At 38.3% G+C, this 17,847-nt stretch overlaps 2 protein-coding genes across 6 annotated transcripts in view; one reads left to right on the forward strand and one right to left on the reverse strand.

The window, feature by feature from the left end:
* Positions 1-15,408, forward strand: part of Rec114 (REC114 meiotic recombination protein) — a 107,971-nt gene extending 92,563 nt beyond the window's left edge. For both annotated transcript variants that reach the window (XM_026387650.2, XM_026387651.2), the window contains 3 exons: positions 5,832-6,041; positions 10,539-10,625; positions 14,561-15,408. In XM_026387650.2, the coding sequence (XP_026243435.1) occupies positions 5,832-6,041; positions 10,539-10,625; positions 14,561-14,725 (462 nt within the window). In that variant the 3' untranslated portion in view covers positions 14,726-15,408. The remainder of the gene's footprint in view (positions 1-5,831; positions 6,042-10,538; positions 10,626-14,560) is intronic.
* Positions 1-17,847, reverse strand: part of Nptn (neuroplastin) — an 85,806-nt gene that overhangs the window by 3,628 nt on the left and 64,331 nt on the right. The window contains exons 6-8 of one of the 4 annotated variants that reach the window (XM_026387648.2): positions 17,225-17,234; positions 16,375-16,449; positions 14,828-15,844 (exon numbers count right to left, since the gene is read on the reverse strand). In XM_026387648.2, the coding sequence (XP_026243433.1) occupies positions 16,389-16,449; positions 17,225-17,234 (71 nt within the window). In that variant the 3' untranslated portion in view covers positions 14,828-15,844; positions 16,375-16,388. Of the gene's footprint in view, positions 1-14,827; positions 15,845-16,374; positions 16,450-17,224; positions 17,247-17,847 lie in introns of those variants that run through there. The other 3 variants (XM_026387646.2, XM_026387649.2, XM_026387647.2) reach the window with 3 other exon arrangements.

Here is a 17,847-nt window from a genome sequence, read left to right on the forward strand (position 1 = left end):
CTTAAAAGTATTTAGATACTATGTGTATAGAGTAATCTGCATAGCTATATGTTTTAATATAGTTGAGTATATATCACATATAGATATTTTTAAAATATTTAAGGCTGGAATGGGGAACAACTAGAGACTCTGGAGCCTGAGGCAGGAGGATTGAACGTTCAAGACCAGCCTCAACAACTTAGCAAAGCCCAAAGCAATTTAGTGAGACCCTGTATCAAAGTGGAGAATAAAAAGGGCTAGAGGTGTGGCTCACTGGTAAAACACCCAGGGTTCAATCCCTAGTATAAAAAAAAATTAAGGTTGGTAACCTTTGGCTTATGTTCCTTATCTCAAAAGATATATATCTTTTGAGATAAGGAACATAAGTAAACATACATAAGTTGTTGAAGCTGACCTTAAGAATTTTTTGATGATTTTGTCTGTCCTAGGCTTTGAGGTTATATATATAAGATATATATCCTGGATATTGAGCCCAGGGGTGCTCTACCACTGAGCTACATCCCCAGCCCTTTTTATTTTTGAGACAGGGTCTTGCTAAGTTGTTGAAGCTGACCTTAAACTTGGGATTCTCCGCCTCAGCCTCTCAAGTCTCTGGGATTTTAGGTGTGTGCTATCGCACCGGCTTCAGGAAGTAGATTAAACATTAAGTACAACTCTAGCTGTTGATTGTATATTCTTTACTATGTAAGGGAGATGTTCTTTCAATAATAGTTTATTTGCTAATACTTTTTCAATATTACATATTAAATTTTAGCAAGTGCTTTTTGAGTCTATCAAGATGATATTGTTTTTCCTACCTTTGATCTATTGACTTGATGTCATATAATAATATTAAACCATCAGCTGCAGGGGGAGAGGGGCGGCGCTGGGGTTGTGGCTCAGCAGTAGACCACTTGCCTAGCACGTGCAAGGCCCTGGGTTTGGTCCTCAGCACCACATAAAAATGAATAAATAAAACAAAGGTATTGTAAAAACAAAACAAAAACATCATCAGATGCTTCTTTTTCCCTTACCTGTCAAGGAGTATTTTTGGTGCTTTTTGCCTTGGATAACTTTTAGTTACTAAGTATTATGTAGCACACACTATTGTTTAAACGGATGGATGTTGGAAGCAAAATTTCATTCTTTTAACAGAAGTTTAATAAAACTTAAATTCTGTAGGTAATACACATTATATTTCTTTTCTCTCTGGATTAACATTCATAGATTTGAATAAATTATGTCTTTTAAGGGAGGTTGAAATCACAGATTGAGTAAATTATGGCTGTTTTTTTTTTTTTTTTTTTTTTTTTTTAGCAATTCTGAGCAAATAGATCCTGGCTTATCAGCTAATGGTAGACATAATTCTTTATCTGAAGGGCACTTTGGGCTCAAAGGAGTGAACCTAAGCTACTGTTCTCTTTTACTTCTCTCCCCTAATGGCCATTGAAGAATTTTTTGATGATTTTGTCTGTCCTAGGCTTTGAGGATATGTTTCGAAGTAAAGAAAATACTCAAGTTCATCCTCTGGTCTTATTAAGTCCATTTTATATTACTTTAGTTAGCTAACAGTTCTGAGGGTCTAAGACCACATCTGGTGATGGTCCTCTTGCTGTCAGAATCCTGAAATGGCACAGGGCATCACCTAGCAAGACCCAGGGAGCACACACTGTCTAGCCTCTCTTCCTCTTCTTGTAAAGGATTCAATCCTAGGGCTCTGCCCTCATGAATTTATCTAATCCTAATCACTTCCCAAAACACACCTTTAAAGAGCAGTCAGATTAAATGTCCACCCTCTCAATGCCTTGTGGTGGGGACTAAATTTCAACACATGATCTCTTGGGGGACTCATTCAAACCATATCCAAGTCATAGCACTGGTTAAGTCCTTTATTGGTACTTTGCCATGTATTTTCTGTAGTTTAGGAAGTCACCATTAGTGATGAAGAAAATTTCCATTTGGGTATCCTGGTGGTGCTGGAGACGTTATAGATCTAGGTGATGAATCTGAAACCAGTAGAAAAGCCCCTGAGTTTGAGACCTCTGATATCTCCCTTGCTGTTCTGTGATGTAGTGCTACCTGGGTGCTACCTGTATCCCAGGTGCCTGATGCCTGTCAGCCATCTGCTACAGAGGCTGTAGATAAAGCATGCCTGCAGCAGCACATAGGGGCTTGCTCTCTCCTTAAATTGAAGTCTTGGTTTTCTTGTACATGTAGTTAAGTGTAAAAGAGATTGGCACTTGTCCTTAACTTTTGTTTCCTCAAGAAGTCTGTGCAAGGTTAGGGTTGTGGCTCAGCGGTAGAGTGGTCGCCTAGCATGTGTGAGGCCCTGGGTTTGATCCTCAGCACCACATAAAAAATAAATAAATAAAAATATTGTGTCCAACTACAACTAACTAAATAAATAAATATTAAAAAAGAAGTCTGTGCAAAATGGCATTTTCTATAAGTTCTTATAACTTGAAATTAAGTATTTGGTAGTAAGGTGCATACAACTTATCATGTAAACCACAACTTAAAATATAGTAATTATGAGCTGACCTCCTTAGATAATCGAAACTGGAAATTTGGGGCACTTCATGACTGTGGGTATAATTCATTTCGAAGCAAATTGTTCTTTCTGTCTTTTAAGTATTAGTATTACAAAAAAACATCTCTTCAAGCCAAGCAGTCCTTTTGGTTATCCATTGTGATACCCCATGACATTAAGGATGTATGATGAAGATATAACTTGTTTTCAGATTTTTTTTCTGATGTACATTGGCTTTATCTTGGGTCCACATGCATTGAAAGGCGTATTTCTGGCTTCAGATGATAAGCTGAAATTCTGAGAATTTTATAGAAGCAAACATGGAACAAGACCATCAGATATATAACCTCCTACCTTTTTGGAAGTACACTCCAAAGCAACCTTAACTATCCAAACTGATACTTCCTGCCTGGAATCTTGCTCCCTCCCTCCCTCCCTTGCTTCCTTTCTTTCTCTCTCTCTCTTTTTTTTTTTTTTTTTTGGTGGTGGTAGTAGAGGGTGTTGGGCCTCATGCTTGCTAGGAGGGCTCTACCACTGAGCTACACCCCAGCCCTACCAAACTGATTCTTAGTACACTCACATGTAGGTGCCTCTAGACTTACATAATTGGTCTCAGATTTTTTATTCTGTTTATAATTAGTATCTGTCTGCATGTGCATACAAGCTTTTCAGCTGGCTATGAAGTACAAGTTTTGATGTGTTGTTACTCAAAAGGTTAATTAGACAATTATAAAATCCTAATAGATATTAATAATAAAAGCAAACAGATATTACTACAAGCTGAAAGTATAATTCTCTTATCAGTTCTTTTCCCTTCCTCAGGGAAAGTTAGCTTTTAATTACTCTTCATAATTTGGGGATTATTCATCCAAGAGAAAACTGGCTAAGGGTATTGAACAGGCAATACACAAAAGAAAAAAATACAAATGACCAGTAAGTGTAAGAAAAATGTTCAGCCTCATTGGGCATGGTGGCTCACGCCTATAATCCCAGTTATTTGGGAGGCTAAGGCAGAATGATGGAAAGTTCAAGGCCAGCTTCAGCAACTCAGTCAAAATAAAAACAAAAAAGTGGTAGAGTGTCCCTGGGTTTAATCCCCAAAACCAGAGAGGGAGAGGGGGAGGGAGGAGAGGGAGGGAGGAGAGGGGGGGGGAGGGGAGGGGGGGGAGAGGATAATTCAACCTCACTTGTAATCAAAGAAACAAAATTTTTATCATCCATGTTGGTTAAAGTTAAAAGGAATAAGAATCTCCAGTGTTGGAGGGTTCAGGGAAATGGGTACATACTTTTAGTGGGAATAAATTGATCCTCTCTTGCTACAGGGCAGTGTGGCATTATGTACCAAACTATGAAATACACATATTCTGTGACCCAGCAAGTCTGCTTTTAGGCATTTATATACAAAGATGTATGTATAAGTGTGCTTAACTCAAAGCTTTTGGTTTATAATAGGAAAAAAGGGTGGAAATAACCTAAATGTTTGTCAGTAGGGGGCCAGTTAAATAAAGAAATACTCTTCAGCCTTTCAAAGTAATGAGGTACACTTCTATTTTTACATACTTATTGTTAAATAAAAAATTAGGTTACAGAACAGCAGTGTGGCTTAAAATATACGTACACATTATATATAACATATATTATGTATTATATATTTTTACATATTTATGTACAATTTTGTTATTATATGTATATAAAACGTGCATGCATATGAGAATATTTCTTTTTCATAGTTTTTTCAGTATCAAAGGGGGTAATGATAATAGATTACTTTTACATGCAAGGAAAAAATTAATTCAAACTTTCCAAAAGAAGCCAACATTATCAATAAAAAGGGGTAGGGACATCTATTCTTCTGACTGTGATACCTTACCATTTCTGAGTCATGCCAAGTGCCCCAGAACCTAAACACATGGCTTTGCTTAATGGATTTTTAAATTATTTGTGAAGTCCTGGGAATTGAATCTAGGATCTCTTCATGTTAGGCAATTCTACACCACTAAGCTACACCCCTAGCCCCTTGATGAATGTACTGAAATAGTATAAATTGTGAGTAGGAAAATCAGGGACTATTTGCTGATAGAAACTTTCAGGATTTCAGTGGCTTAATTAGAAATGTTTTCATAGTAGCAATGTGGTTTATATATTCACTAAGTGAAAAGGACTGTCACTATGTTGATATTGGCACCTGCATTTCTTTACAGAAGAAACTGAACAAATACAGTCCTGTTTGGGGTAGCTTTTATCCAAGTTGACTCATCTACACTAGGCAGAATATTAGCTAGAAAGAGGATACTACTACTAAACTAATGATTCTGTGTTATGTTACAGTTTAGGTCTGTTTTTTAAACTTACAATCAAATAACTTTGTAGTTGGCAGTTTTTACTAAAATTTTAATGGCATCTGTTCACACAGGGACTGGGGTCTTTAATTTGTTGTATGAGTTACATCCCTTGGCAAATTAGCAAAGGGACATAACTTATTTGCTAATTTGCCAAGGGTTGTAACTCATACCAAATTAAAGACCCCAGTCCCTGTGTGACTTGTGTGGTGGTCTGGCCTCCTAAGGAATAAAGGCACTAGAGATTATTTATGACATTTGCCGTCAGCATTTGCCTGTACCCTCTTCTCCAGTACTAGTTAAATTCACTGCCTTGTTTAATGTGGCATCTACCAGGTTTGTGCTTTCATTTTTTCAGTTTAGAAATTTTTTTGTTGAGCCAGATTATACAGCATTATCCTGATTCTCCATTTAAGGAATTTGAAGCTCTAAATTTTGTATTCCAAAGCAAGACAAAGCATTGATCTTCCATTGCAGCCACTATAGTGACCTTCCTTGTCTTTATGTACAGACTTTTCCATTTTTGCTGGTATTAGTTCCCTAAGGGAAATGAATTTCAGTATGAGGAATAACTTCCAGAGGGAGAAGGAAACAAATTTTTGATTTCTCTGTACCTCCACTAACAAGCAAGGATTATTGCTTCCACATGTGCTGTTCTGCCCTTTCCAGGCAAAGGGAACCCACTCACTAGAAGACCCTACAATAAATCAAACTCAAGGTGGGGTGCAGTGGTGTACGCCTGAAATCCTAGCTTCTTGGGAGAATGAGGCAGGAGGATTATGAGTTCAAAGCCAGCCTCAGCAACTTAGCAAGGCCCTGAGCAACTCAGGAGACCCTGTCTCTAAATAAAATATAAAAAAAGGACTGGGGATGTGGCTCAGTGATTCAGCACCCCTGGGTTCAATCCCTGGTACCAAGAAAAAAAAACATGATCAAGTGATACGACAAGGGTCTCTCAGGATAACTTTTGATTTGTCAAACAGAATAAGAGCCGCATGTTTCGCATACAGTTTGGTGGGGAGTCCAAGGAACAAGCGCTGGAACACTGCTGCAACTGTGTGCAAAACCTGTCCCAGTATGTAACTGTTCAGATGCCCGAGGGAATCATTCAAGAGCTCCGGCCAAGACCTGGCCCATGGGCAGGTGGAAGCCCAGGGAAGGACTGTGCAAAGAGGTCCCCAGTGCAGCATGGGGTAAGTATGCTGGGCGTTGGCCATTCAGGAAACCTGGCAGTGTAATGTGTGGATGGGCCCCCGAATCTCAAGAGAATTGTCAGACCTATTGGGTTTGTAGTTCAAAGATACTTAATGTTGAGTGACTTTAAAATTGGAAGGCCAGTAACCACTGTAGGTGATTATAATCCTAGAAATGAGACAGGGAGTCTCAGCTGCATTCTGGGTGTCACTACAGAACAGTGCTTCCCAATGTGTGGTCCATGGACCCCTCTCTTGAGGCCCTTTCACCTAGCCCACAGGTTGTTATTTACATAATAATAAGACATTGTTTGCCATTTTCACTGTCCACATGGATGGGACAAACACATCCTGAGTACAGCTACTGTCAGTACAAACCAAGCAGTGGCACCATGCTATGCCAGCAGTCAGATTCTTCACTGGTTACTCCAGTAAAAACAACCGTGTTTTTTTTTTTTCAGGAAAGCACCTGAGTGGCACTTGCATCGTGAGCTGCACTGACTGTTCTCTTGTGGTGCATTTATCACTGCACCAGGGTACCCCTGACACAAAGGTCATTCAGATTTGGGTGTTTGATGGAGGCCTTCTCAAAATGAATGAAGTGAGCCTCTCACTACAGGATAGCAACTGGTAGTATTTATTGACAATGATAAAATGGAAGCTTTCAAGTAGAAGTTAAAATCTTGGAAAGCTTGTGTCGAAACCATATGAGCTTCACACTTTCCTAATCCAGGTGACTTTTCTGAGGGTGCTTAATCAACTTTTTTTTTTTAATAAATAGATGACATCATGAAATGTGTCAACCTTTGGAAGTTTTGTGTAGTTCATTGAACTAATATTTTCCAAATGACCTGTGCATTAGCTACAAAATTATATGTGGATAAAACAGCTGTTCAAAATGCTAGATAGACCAGTGGATTTTAGTGTAACAGTAGTTCATTACTGTGGTTTCAGATTTTATGTTGCATAAAACATTTAAACAACCACCACTTACGATTGGGTATCATATCAAGAATACCTGCAATTATATGAAAAAGCTGTTTTAAAATACTCAGTCTTCCATCTTCATGTGTGTGTAAGGTCAGATTTTGTTTGAGTAGTAACAGCAGATTGCATGCAAAGGCAGATAGAAGAATCCAGCTACTTTTTATTGAGCTAGATGGTAAAGAGATTTATAGAAATCTTTACATTTTGTTTTTAGAAAAGTGTTATTTTTATAAAAATGTTTTTAATGTTAATATCCAATGAGTTTTAAGTGAGTAAAGTTTTAATTTATAACTCAAGTGAGGTGAGGCCCTCAGTATCATATGAGAGTGCAAGAGGATCTAGAGAAAGTTTGAAAGTGTGTATCTCAGCATTTCTTGGGCACAGCCCCAAATGTTAAAATGAGCATCTACCTCTACTCTGGAGATGGATTTCCAGTTCCAAGTTGGGCTTTTTGTTTTCTACTTTGAGAAGTGATTTTCCAAAGTCTGGTTTTCCAATCCCTTCATCTCCTTAGTTCCCCTTCACCAAGACAATTCATTTTTGCTGTTTGTTCACAAAATTTCTTTTCATTCACCTTTTGATGTGAATATAAATGTACACTGTCTGTATTGTCACTCATAATTTCTCTTAGGTGAACATTAATTTACATTGTAAAGTTTTTTTCATTAAGCATGGGCTGATTTCCCTCTGAATGTGTTTGGTTTGCCAGATTCTGGTGTTTTAGAATTCTTTCCCTTCATTTGATCTTCTTTGTGAAAATGCTGGAACTTGTCTCACAGACACTGGATCCAATTACATACAATGTGCCTCATCAGCTCCTGCTATATTCTTTAATAAGAGTGCTCTCCATACAAATGGGATGGGATGGTTTACTGTGAAGTCCTTTATTGCTTATGAGTCCTTGCCCTCAAACTGGAAAGTTTTCATTGGCCATTAGATTCAGATTATGTATAATTTACCCAATGCCTGGAGTGCAGCAGCAGGAACCCAATAGGATCCATGGTTTGGGAACTAAATTTGGAATGCCTTATAAAAGTAATGAAGACACATCAGGCTACTTAATTATCTAAATATTTTAAAATACAAGATAAATTGCAGTTGTACCCCATGGCGATGCATGTAGGCTGAGTTGTGAGCTAGTGCAGATGAATTCTCCAGCTCTCTAATTTTAAATGCTGGTCCTAATGTCTACACAGAAATACCCTGAAAGTGGTTAGAAAGCTTTCATGTATTTTCTTGGGTCTATATTCAGGGACTCTTCTGATACGTAACTTGCTGTTCTGACTAGATGAGAGAGCATGATATTGTACAAAGACCACAGGCTTTGGGATCCAAACAGATTGAAGCTAGAATCCTGGCCCTAGTTCTTGGTAGCTCTGTGATCTCTGCAAGCCACCAAGCCTCAACTGTAGAATGGCGAAAGTAAATTTTTGCATAGAAAAGAATGAGTACTGCGCCTGCTAAACCTAACCTAAATAATAACCCCATTATTGCTATTATTTCCAGTATTGTTACCTTTTCAGATCTGCCTTTCCTTGCAAATGAACCAATTAGCATCCAGGTCAAGTAGGGAGAAGGTTCTGGGTACACAACTGCTGGTGCCCTGGTGGCCACTTTCTGCTGGACTTTTTATGCTAATAAAGGGAAGAGTTCACATGCAAACTGCAATCCCCCTTCCTGTCTTTCCCAACCTCCATTCTGGGGTGGGATGGGGTGCTTCACAATATCTGTAGAGCAGAAGACAAGTAGGAGAGGTCAGTTCTGGACTGCAGACATAGAGGTACTGCCTAGAACATTGTCTTCCTAATGACAAATTCTCAGATGGGCCCCTAATGGTTAGTGTACACATTTGGTGTCATGATCCTTTTCTCAGAGTCCACCTGAAGAGTTGTAAGGTGTGGCCAAGTTCTGGCCACCCAGGTGTCATTTTTCCAGTACCTATATATGTTTTAGTCTAAAATAGTTCCCTTCTTTGCAAATAGGGATAATTCCATGTCTATTTAAAAGTTCTTGAGTCATTTCCTGGCCCCTGTTGTAGTTTTTACTTTTCCTCAGCCTTGTAATTTTGTTAATTGCGGCCTAACCAGGTGTTTCTGAGGGCTCCTGAGGCAACCCAGCCCACCCCAGAATAGAAGGTAGGAAAGATAGGAAGGGGGGGGGGCTGAAGTTTGTATGTGAACTTCCTCCCTTTGTTAGCATAAAAAGTTCAGAAAAAAGTGGCCATGGATGCTAGCAGTTGGATACAAAGAATCCTCCTTTTCTCTGCAGTTGGTGGGGTGGACCGCCTCTTCCTAGAGCACACTAGCCTCAAGGGCTTCAGTCCCACTTGGCCAGTGTTTTTGGCATAGAATTTTGGGTAACATTGTTCTCAGTTGTTTGAAATTGTGCAAGCTGAATTTATAGGTATCCTAAGAAAACTCAAATATTAGACCTGGAAGACTAGATATATTAATTTCTTTTTATAAATGAGAAAACTGAAGAAATTCAACAGAGAAATAGGGCTTGTCTATGGGCCCTTTCTATCAAGTGCCTTGGTCTTTTTGCTCAGTTTAACATTGACTAGTTTTGTTTTCTTCCTTTCTGCCCCCCCATTTCTTTTGATACTTCCAATTTTCTACCTTCTCTCAACAGGCAGGTGTCACACAGAAGAGAGAATCTGGCATTCTCTGCCTCCCCTATCACATTGTTAGCTCACCTAATGCAAGAACACTGCTTGGCTGGAGATAGCAACTGCCACAAGTGTCTCTGGACAAGCATTGAGTGAGCAGCAGCTGGACCTTGCCCCTCTAGACTCCTCACATTATTCCCGCAGAGCCACCAGTTTCCCTTCCTGTGACAAGCACTAGCACATCCTCCCTTCCAGTGCTGAGCTGCAGGGTGACCAGGCTTCCTTGCTTGGTTCTCACTAGGTTTTATGCTACTAGGGTGCAGGATCTCTAGCTGGATCCTTAACTCCCATCCCCACATTGCACAGTGTCTAATATAGAGTACATACAAACAGTTATTGAGTGGGAATATCTAGGAATTTTATTGAACGCATTCCTTCAGAATGTCTGAAATGAAAAAAAAAGTTTTATTAAAAACACAGTTGTCTCAAAATTATAGAATTTTTCTTTTCATTTTGCATTTCTGCGACCAACACATTACACTGAATAGCAAGTTTTAGAAGGTGCAAATATGTCAGTCAGAAGCTGGGCCTCGTCTGTCTGCACAGAGGCCAGCACAGTAACACTGCCTACCTACCTGGGTGCTGCTATGACTCTTGGGCCAGGCCTTTGTGGGCCCAGCCAGAAGTGTCTGATGAGAAGGTAGCTAACAGCCCAATAGACACTGAGAACACTAGGAATAGGTACTTCTACGTGGTAGATAAGTAACCCATTACCAGCATGGACCTACATGGAGCATGACTAACGATTGCTTTACTGACACTCTTTTATTTGAAGAGAATGTATGTCCACTTCAATGGCCTGTGTCTTAAGTCTAGTCTCCTAACTACATGTTTTATTCTAGTCCCACCAGAACATGGAACAGCAGAGGTGTGTGGCAGCCAGCACAGGCACTGCAGAGGAAAGGACCTCAGTGATGCAGTTAGCTCAGGTAGAGCCTGTTTCTATGTTGTGTTCTTGTCATGAAAAGCAATGGTCCCTGAGAATTTGTATTTCTGTTTACTAGAACAGAAACCTAAATCGTTTAAATAGAAGGTAATGTCAGAAACAGGCCACTGTCATCCACCCCTACTGTGAGATTAGACAGCAAGGCACATATGCAAAAAAAGCCCTAAGGAAATAAAGAGTTGAACATCAGATATAGTTTAATCACCATTTTCCCAAAAAGAATAAAGGGAACTGTTCTAAAACAATTAGCAAAGTGAATGTGGAACTAAATCTCTAGAGGTTTCTGTAGGGACAAACTCTTGAGTGCTCAGACCTCAGCTAAGGGTATGTAGGAGTCACTTAAGCTTCCTAGACTGCTTTCAGACAGTTCCTGACCTCTTGCAGTTTACTATCACCAAAGTGTCCTCCTGCAAAAACCTCTTCATTCAGAATCACAACTGCTTGATGTTCTCTCTGCTGGGAGCTCCATGAAGACTGTCTCCTTCATCTTGGCTGCACTGGGCAGCAGGTGCTCAAACCAACAACTTGTGCTTTCCACAGAATTCTGCATAGAGTTCATCAATATTCAGTATTCAGTGGTATAGAAGATATGGGCATTTGTTCCATTTGGCTTACCACTAACTTACAATAAATGGACATTCACAAAATAAATAACTTGAGATAAAAGATTTGGACTGAGGGGTGCAGCTGAGTGGTAGAATACGCGTTTACAATGTGTGACGCCTAGTTTCAGTCCCCAGCACTCTGCCCCCCAAAAGACACAGACTTCTTGTCTGTTTCTTTTAATAACCCAACAACTGTGACAAAAATTTAAAACTAATTTTTTCAGCAACAGGGCAGACTTCAATGTCCATATTGGCCTTGGGGTTAGGGGTTGAATCACAGTTTCCAATAATACTCGAAATGCAAAAAGTCAAGGAGAGAGGCAGGGTGTAATGTCCTCACAAGGGAGGTATCAGTAGCCTAGTTTATTTATATAGTATAGAAGAACTATATACAAATGAGAAACAGCATGAGGCTGGCCTTGAGACTCAGTTATGAATTTGCTCTAACCTTTTGGACAAGTGATCCTATGTAAACTGATAAAACTTTTTAGAAGGCAATTTAGCAAAATATATCCAATTTAACATTTCATTACCTATAATTCCATTTCAGCTACACAAAAATATATACATGGTGGTTCATTGGCTCCAGCTCTGTTGGGAGCTGCTAACTTTTGGCTCTTTAGTTATTGTATTGATTCTTCACATTAATCCTCTGAGGTATGTGGTTTAATTCCTTTTATATGGATGGCATTATTTAGTGCATAGTGTACAATTGACATTTCTCTAGGAGCTATAATAGAAATTATGTTGTTTTTAACAAATTGGGAACAACATAATGTTCATGTAATAGGATATTGAGTAGCTGAAGTGGTGGGATTAAAATGTAATTAATAATAGTGATGTTGCCCCTATCACTGACAGGGAAAGATAAAACAAAACAAAAAAAAAATGCCTTGTAGTAAGTGGCTGTAAGTCTGATGTATAATCCCAGCAACTCAGGAGATAGGCATGAGCAAAGCAAGGTGAAACCTTGTCTCAAAAAAGGGCTGGGAGCTGGGAGCAGTGGCACATGCCTGTAATCCCAGTGATGGAGGAAACTTAAGGTGGGAGTACTGCAATTTTGAGGCCAGCCTCAGCAGCTTAGTGACACTCATAATAAAAGGAGCTAAAAATGTTACTCAGTGGTAAAGCACCTTTGGGTTCAATCACCAGTACCAAAAATGAAAAGAAAAAGAAGGCTGGGGATATAGCTCAGTAGTGGGGCACTCCAGAGCTCAATCCCTTGTACTACAAGGGAAACAAGGAAAGCAAACAAACCCCAAACAACTACAAAACAGCATCATGACCACATTTCTGTAATAAACACATCACTACTTTTGGAAGGATATACACTGGCATGTTAAAAGTGGCTCTCAATAGTGAATAGGGCTCCAAGTTGTTTTCATTTTCTTCTATATAAATTTAGGTAGAATGAAAAGCTGATATGAATTTTAGCAAAGTAAATTTCTATTATAGCTCCTAGAGAAATGTCAATTGTACACTATGCACTAAATCATGCCATCCATATAAAAGGAATTAAACCACATACCTCAGAGGATTAATGTGAAGAATTAATACAATAACTAAATCAAAGAGCAGCTCCCAACAGAGTTGGAGCCCACCATTATCACCACAGGGGTTCAGAATTGCCAGATCTTCCAATTATCAAGCACAGTCAGATTTTATTTAAACTCTCCTAATAACACTGGCAATTTACTCAACTGGTTTTCTTGGGGGGGGGGGGAGTAGGGCAGAGTACAGGAATTGAGCCCAGCTCTTAACTGAGCACTTAACTACTGAGCCATATCCCCAGCACCCCGCCCCCCTTTTTGAGACAGGGTCTCACATAGTTGCTTAGGGCCTAAATTGTTGAGGCTGGCCTCGAATTTCTAATCCTCTTGCCTCAGCCTCCAGAGTGGCTGGGATTACAGGCCTGTGCCAATGTGCTTGGCTACTCAACTAGTTTTAAAACACTACAAATTACCAGAGAAAACATACAAATGTAGGGGAATGCAAATTAAAATCACAATAGATATCACTGTATACTTACTAAAACAGCTAAAATTAAAAACTTACAACACCAAGTGCTGGATGGATGAGGAGCAATTGAACAGGAATACTACTGATGATATAGCCACTATGAAAACAGTCTGGCAGTTTCTTACAAAGTTAAATATATACTTACCATATGACCAGCAGTCCTACTCCTAGGTGTTTACCCAAGTGAAATGAAAACCTGTGTTCACACCAAAACCTGTATATGAACATTTATAGCAGCTTTATTCATAATTGCAAAAAGCAAAACAACCCAGTCTTCAATCAGAGAGTGCATAAGCAAACTGGTACATCCAAACAATAGATACTTAGCAATAAAAAGAAATAAACTCTGCATATACTTAACATAATCTCAAATGCATATGCTAAGTGAAAGAAGACAGATTCATTCAGATGCTCCTCAACTTAACAATGGGGTTATATCCTGAGAAAACCATTGTAAATTGAAAATATCCTATGTCAAAAATGCATTTAGTATACCTAATCTACAGAACACATTTACACTATAGAATGTTGGTGGTATCCCCTTGTGATCCTATGAGTGATGGGGAGCTGCAGCTCACTGCTTACCACTGCCTGGGTAGAGATCAAAATGTGAAGTACAACATGTATTACATTATTTATCATCATGAAGTACAAAATTTGTAAGCTGACCCAGAGTAAGGCAGGTACTGTTTGTACTATGATTTCATTTAGAGTATATGCCATTTTAGAAAAGGCAAAACTATAAGGTATGGTGATCAGTGGTTACCTATATTAAGGGTTTGACAAAAATGAGGGAATGTTGGGGGATGTGAAATGTTCTGTATTTTGTTTTGACTATTTATCAAAACCCTTATATAGCTGAAAAATGGCATGTGTGAGCTAATTGTGTCCTTTAGGCATTCAGTTTGTACCCTCTCTTTCTTCCCTTCAGAACCTAGCTTCCACATGATGAACTACTCCCACCCATTTGGCCACCTATGTGGTGGGAAGATGAACTAAGCTAGAGAACTATATCCATTGATAGGTTTCTTGTCAGTCCACACAAGTCCACACACAGTATTTATTAGCAAAATCTCAACTTTACAGATCATTTGAACAACATGTCTGAAATACTTTCCTTAACGATACAATCTTATTTGCTATGTATTCAGGAAATTATAAATACAAAATGGTGAATTTAACAGTAGAACTATCTCTTTGTAAAGCTAACAACTAATTCTTTGGTATGTGTGTTTTCTTACTCAGGGTTTTACTTTTTCTCCAATAATAAACTATTCTTCTGGTATCCCTGCAGTCTATCCTGGCATCGGAGGAGCTGCCCCTTGTCTATGAACAGTCTGCCTGGGGTGTGGAAGAGTTGGGCCCCTTTCTGCGCTTATGCCTCATGGATCAAAACTTCCCAGCATTTGTGGATGAGGTAGAAAAGGAACTTAAAAAGCTGACGGGGTTAAGAAATTAATGTTCTATGTAAATGCATAAACCTAAGGAACTTCCAAAGTATTGAAAAATGCTTTCTCCTAAAAAGTTAAAGATAGTAAAGAGTATTATTCCAAACACCTTTTGTCAATGTTTTATTGTTAAAAACAGGTGAATCCACTTTTTTAATACATCACTGCACTTCAACAATTACACAAAACACAAGTACATGCATCTATAGTTACGTACTGCATGAGAACCTGGTCAGGTTATAAAATCTACCATCAATCATTAATCAATGTGAAAAAATAGTGTCAAAGCAAAAAGTATAACTAGAGTTGCATAGAGTTTCACCATGCTATAACATCTCAAGGTTATTGAAAACAAAAGGTAAATTATAAAATTTGCCTTGGATCAAATATACAAGAATAAGGTTCAATACATCAGTGCAAAAGGATTTAAGAATTTACATGATTTAACAGAAGAAAAAATAGTCACTTAAAAGCAATCATACATATATACTGCAATTCATTATATCCCTTCAGTGGACTATTCCATCATCTTATTAAAGTTGTAGGTTAAGCCCTTAAAATTACAGACTTCAGAATTTATAAATTATCTATCTTTATGTACCATAACTGCACATTTCCTCATCTGACAACATACAATAAGGAATGAATATCAGCATTTTAAACATGAAACAAGCATTTATTTTATTTTGGATTTCTCCCACCCCAAAAAATATAAATATATATATATATATTTATATATTGTATATATCTGTAGGTTTTGAGTACTTTACAAAAATGTATCACTAGATGGCAGCAGTGCATTTTAGAGCTTTGCCAATTGAACAGCTGCTTTAAGTAAAAAATGGCGCATGCACGATCTGGTCCTCAGAGGACCTTTTCATTTCTATTTAAATATTTTAACAAAGGAAAGAAAGCAACATTCACAGCACATCAAGCCCAAAATAGTTTACACCTTCTACACTGAAGCACTGTTTAAAATGTACCTGGCTAGGTCACCCTTATAGGAGAGGCTAAATAAGGCATGCTTTAGACGGTCATTGTGGTGTTGCTCACTTTGAAAAGGGAGACCAAAGAGGTCCAAGCAAAAATTTAGCAGGTCATGATGCCACCAGTTTCAGGAACCTAAAGATCTGTGAGGGGAAAAAATGTATTCAGAAATTAAAGGGAATATGCACTGTCCCTCAGGACTATACCAAGCACCACATAAAATAAACTTTGATTCAAACAGCATGCTCAGGGATGTGGTGTGAAATTCTGATCTCCATGTGCCTAAGAGAATGGTATCCAGCCCTGTTGCTTCTTGGTCACTGTCCCTGTCCTTGCCCTCAGAAGTAAAGCAGCACTAACAGGCCTCTAGGAACAATTTGCCTAAAGTGACAATTTACTCTTTTTCTCTTTTTTAAAGATATAAACCAAGTAGTGCAAAGTATTTATTTTGAAACATCATATGTATTCTGAAATGGAATTTATGTAAAAGCTGAAAAATGTTCCTTTCTGCCACTAAATTGAGCAGAGAACTTGTTTCAGCAGAACCAACTGCTCTGAAATGAACTTAAAAGGTCTTACCACATAACACCAACTATTGAATTTGTAACAAGGTCAACAGAGGTAAAATGCAATTGAATATAATTTTTTTAAATTTCTAGAAGGCCATACTTACATTATAAGCAGTACTTAATTTGTGTTTCTCTGGCGCAAGTTTTTATCTTTGTGATTGTTGGTAGAGTTGGTTTTCCTTTGGAGGAAAAATTGCATTGTGAGTTAAACTAGTAACAATGTTTGAAACACATGGAAATACAGGGACTCTTTCACTTACTGCCATCCCTGGTGTAAGAAGAAACTTTACTGCACAATATTAGTTTGTAACAATATACCTTATAAAAAGTACCTACATAACTTCAATTAATAGATTCTTTGACTCCCAAGGCAGACAACATATAGGCAGCTTGCCCTTTGATTTCTAAACTATATTTCAGAACTATAAAAGTGAGAGTAACATTTACTTCACTGAACATCCCTGTTATTTTTCAATTGATAAAAGACAACCATCAACTGGCTGTTCTGTACCTTCAGTCATTAACTAAGTACTTGCATCTTAGTCCCTAACTCGAGGATAGATTGCCAGACTTGGACTGATCCTACACTTGCAGCTCCATCTCTCTTGGATAGCAGTAATTGTTAATGGAGCTAACCAGTTGATCCATGCTATCTTATAATCCAGATTGAAATTAACTTAAAACTTTAGGCCTCTCATATTAAGCATGCGTAACGTGCAAAATTTTAACAACTTTTTACACATTAATACACTTGCATGGCTAAAAACAAGATTGCAACCTGTCCTGGGAATCAAAATGGTCTGCAGTCTTTGTCTGGTTAAGAAGTCTATGTTGCAACGATATTTCTACTCACTGTCTTCCCCTAAGAATTTAGCTACTCCATTTGACAAAACTGTAAACACAAGATAATTCAATCAGAAACTATTAAAAGTCAGTGTCCAATAAAGTACTTACATTGGCCCAGCTGGTTCATCATCTATATGGGTGTTCAATTTTTAATAAATCCACAAAAAATAAGAGAAAGAAGAAAATTATTAGATTCTGCATAAGGATTAATAGGATAGCTTACTGCAAGTAGCAGACATGGCTATTCATAGCATTTATTAAAGGCCATTCCATCTGGAGGTGCAAAACACTCATGGAGTTATTATTTCTAGATTCAAGTTTTAATGGCAGGTATGTTGTTTCAATGGTTTTAGTTAACACTTTGAATGCTTGTCATGAAAAACTGCAACTGTAGTGGACAGACAGGCTGAAATATCATTATACTCATCTTGTCCCCAAGTTCCAGTGGTTCACTCTTAAATAGATGAGAAGACAAACCAACATTTCAGTTGTAAAATCCTGCTGTTTGTTTTCTTGTGGTGAATGCATGCAGTTTTGGCTCAATCCTGCAATGTAAATGGATGTGTAAATCCTATATGTTTAGCCACACATCCTTACTTCCCCAAATGGCACTGTTTTTCTGTTTTTGGAATCTTTAGGAGAGTCTTTAAGTCTGGAGATTGAGAAGAGGAAGCCATCATAGTTCAAGCTAATGCTGAGTCAGCCATGCTGGACTATGCCAGCAATTAGCA

This window comes from Urocitellus parryii, chromosome 6 (assembly GCF_045843805.1).
Source record: "Urocitellus parryii isolate mUroPar1 chromosome 6, mUroPar1.hap1, whole genome shotgun sequence".
In the NCBI taxonomy this organism is placed as follows: domain Eukaryota; kingdom Metazoa; phylum Chordata; class Mammalia; order Rodentia; family Sciuridae; genus Urocitellus; species Urocitellus parryii.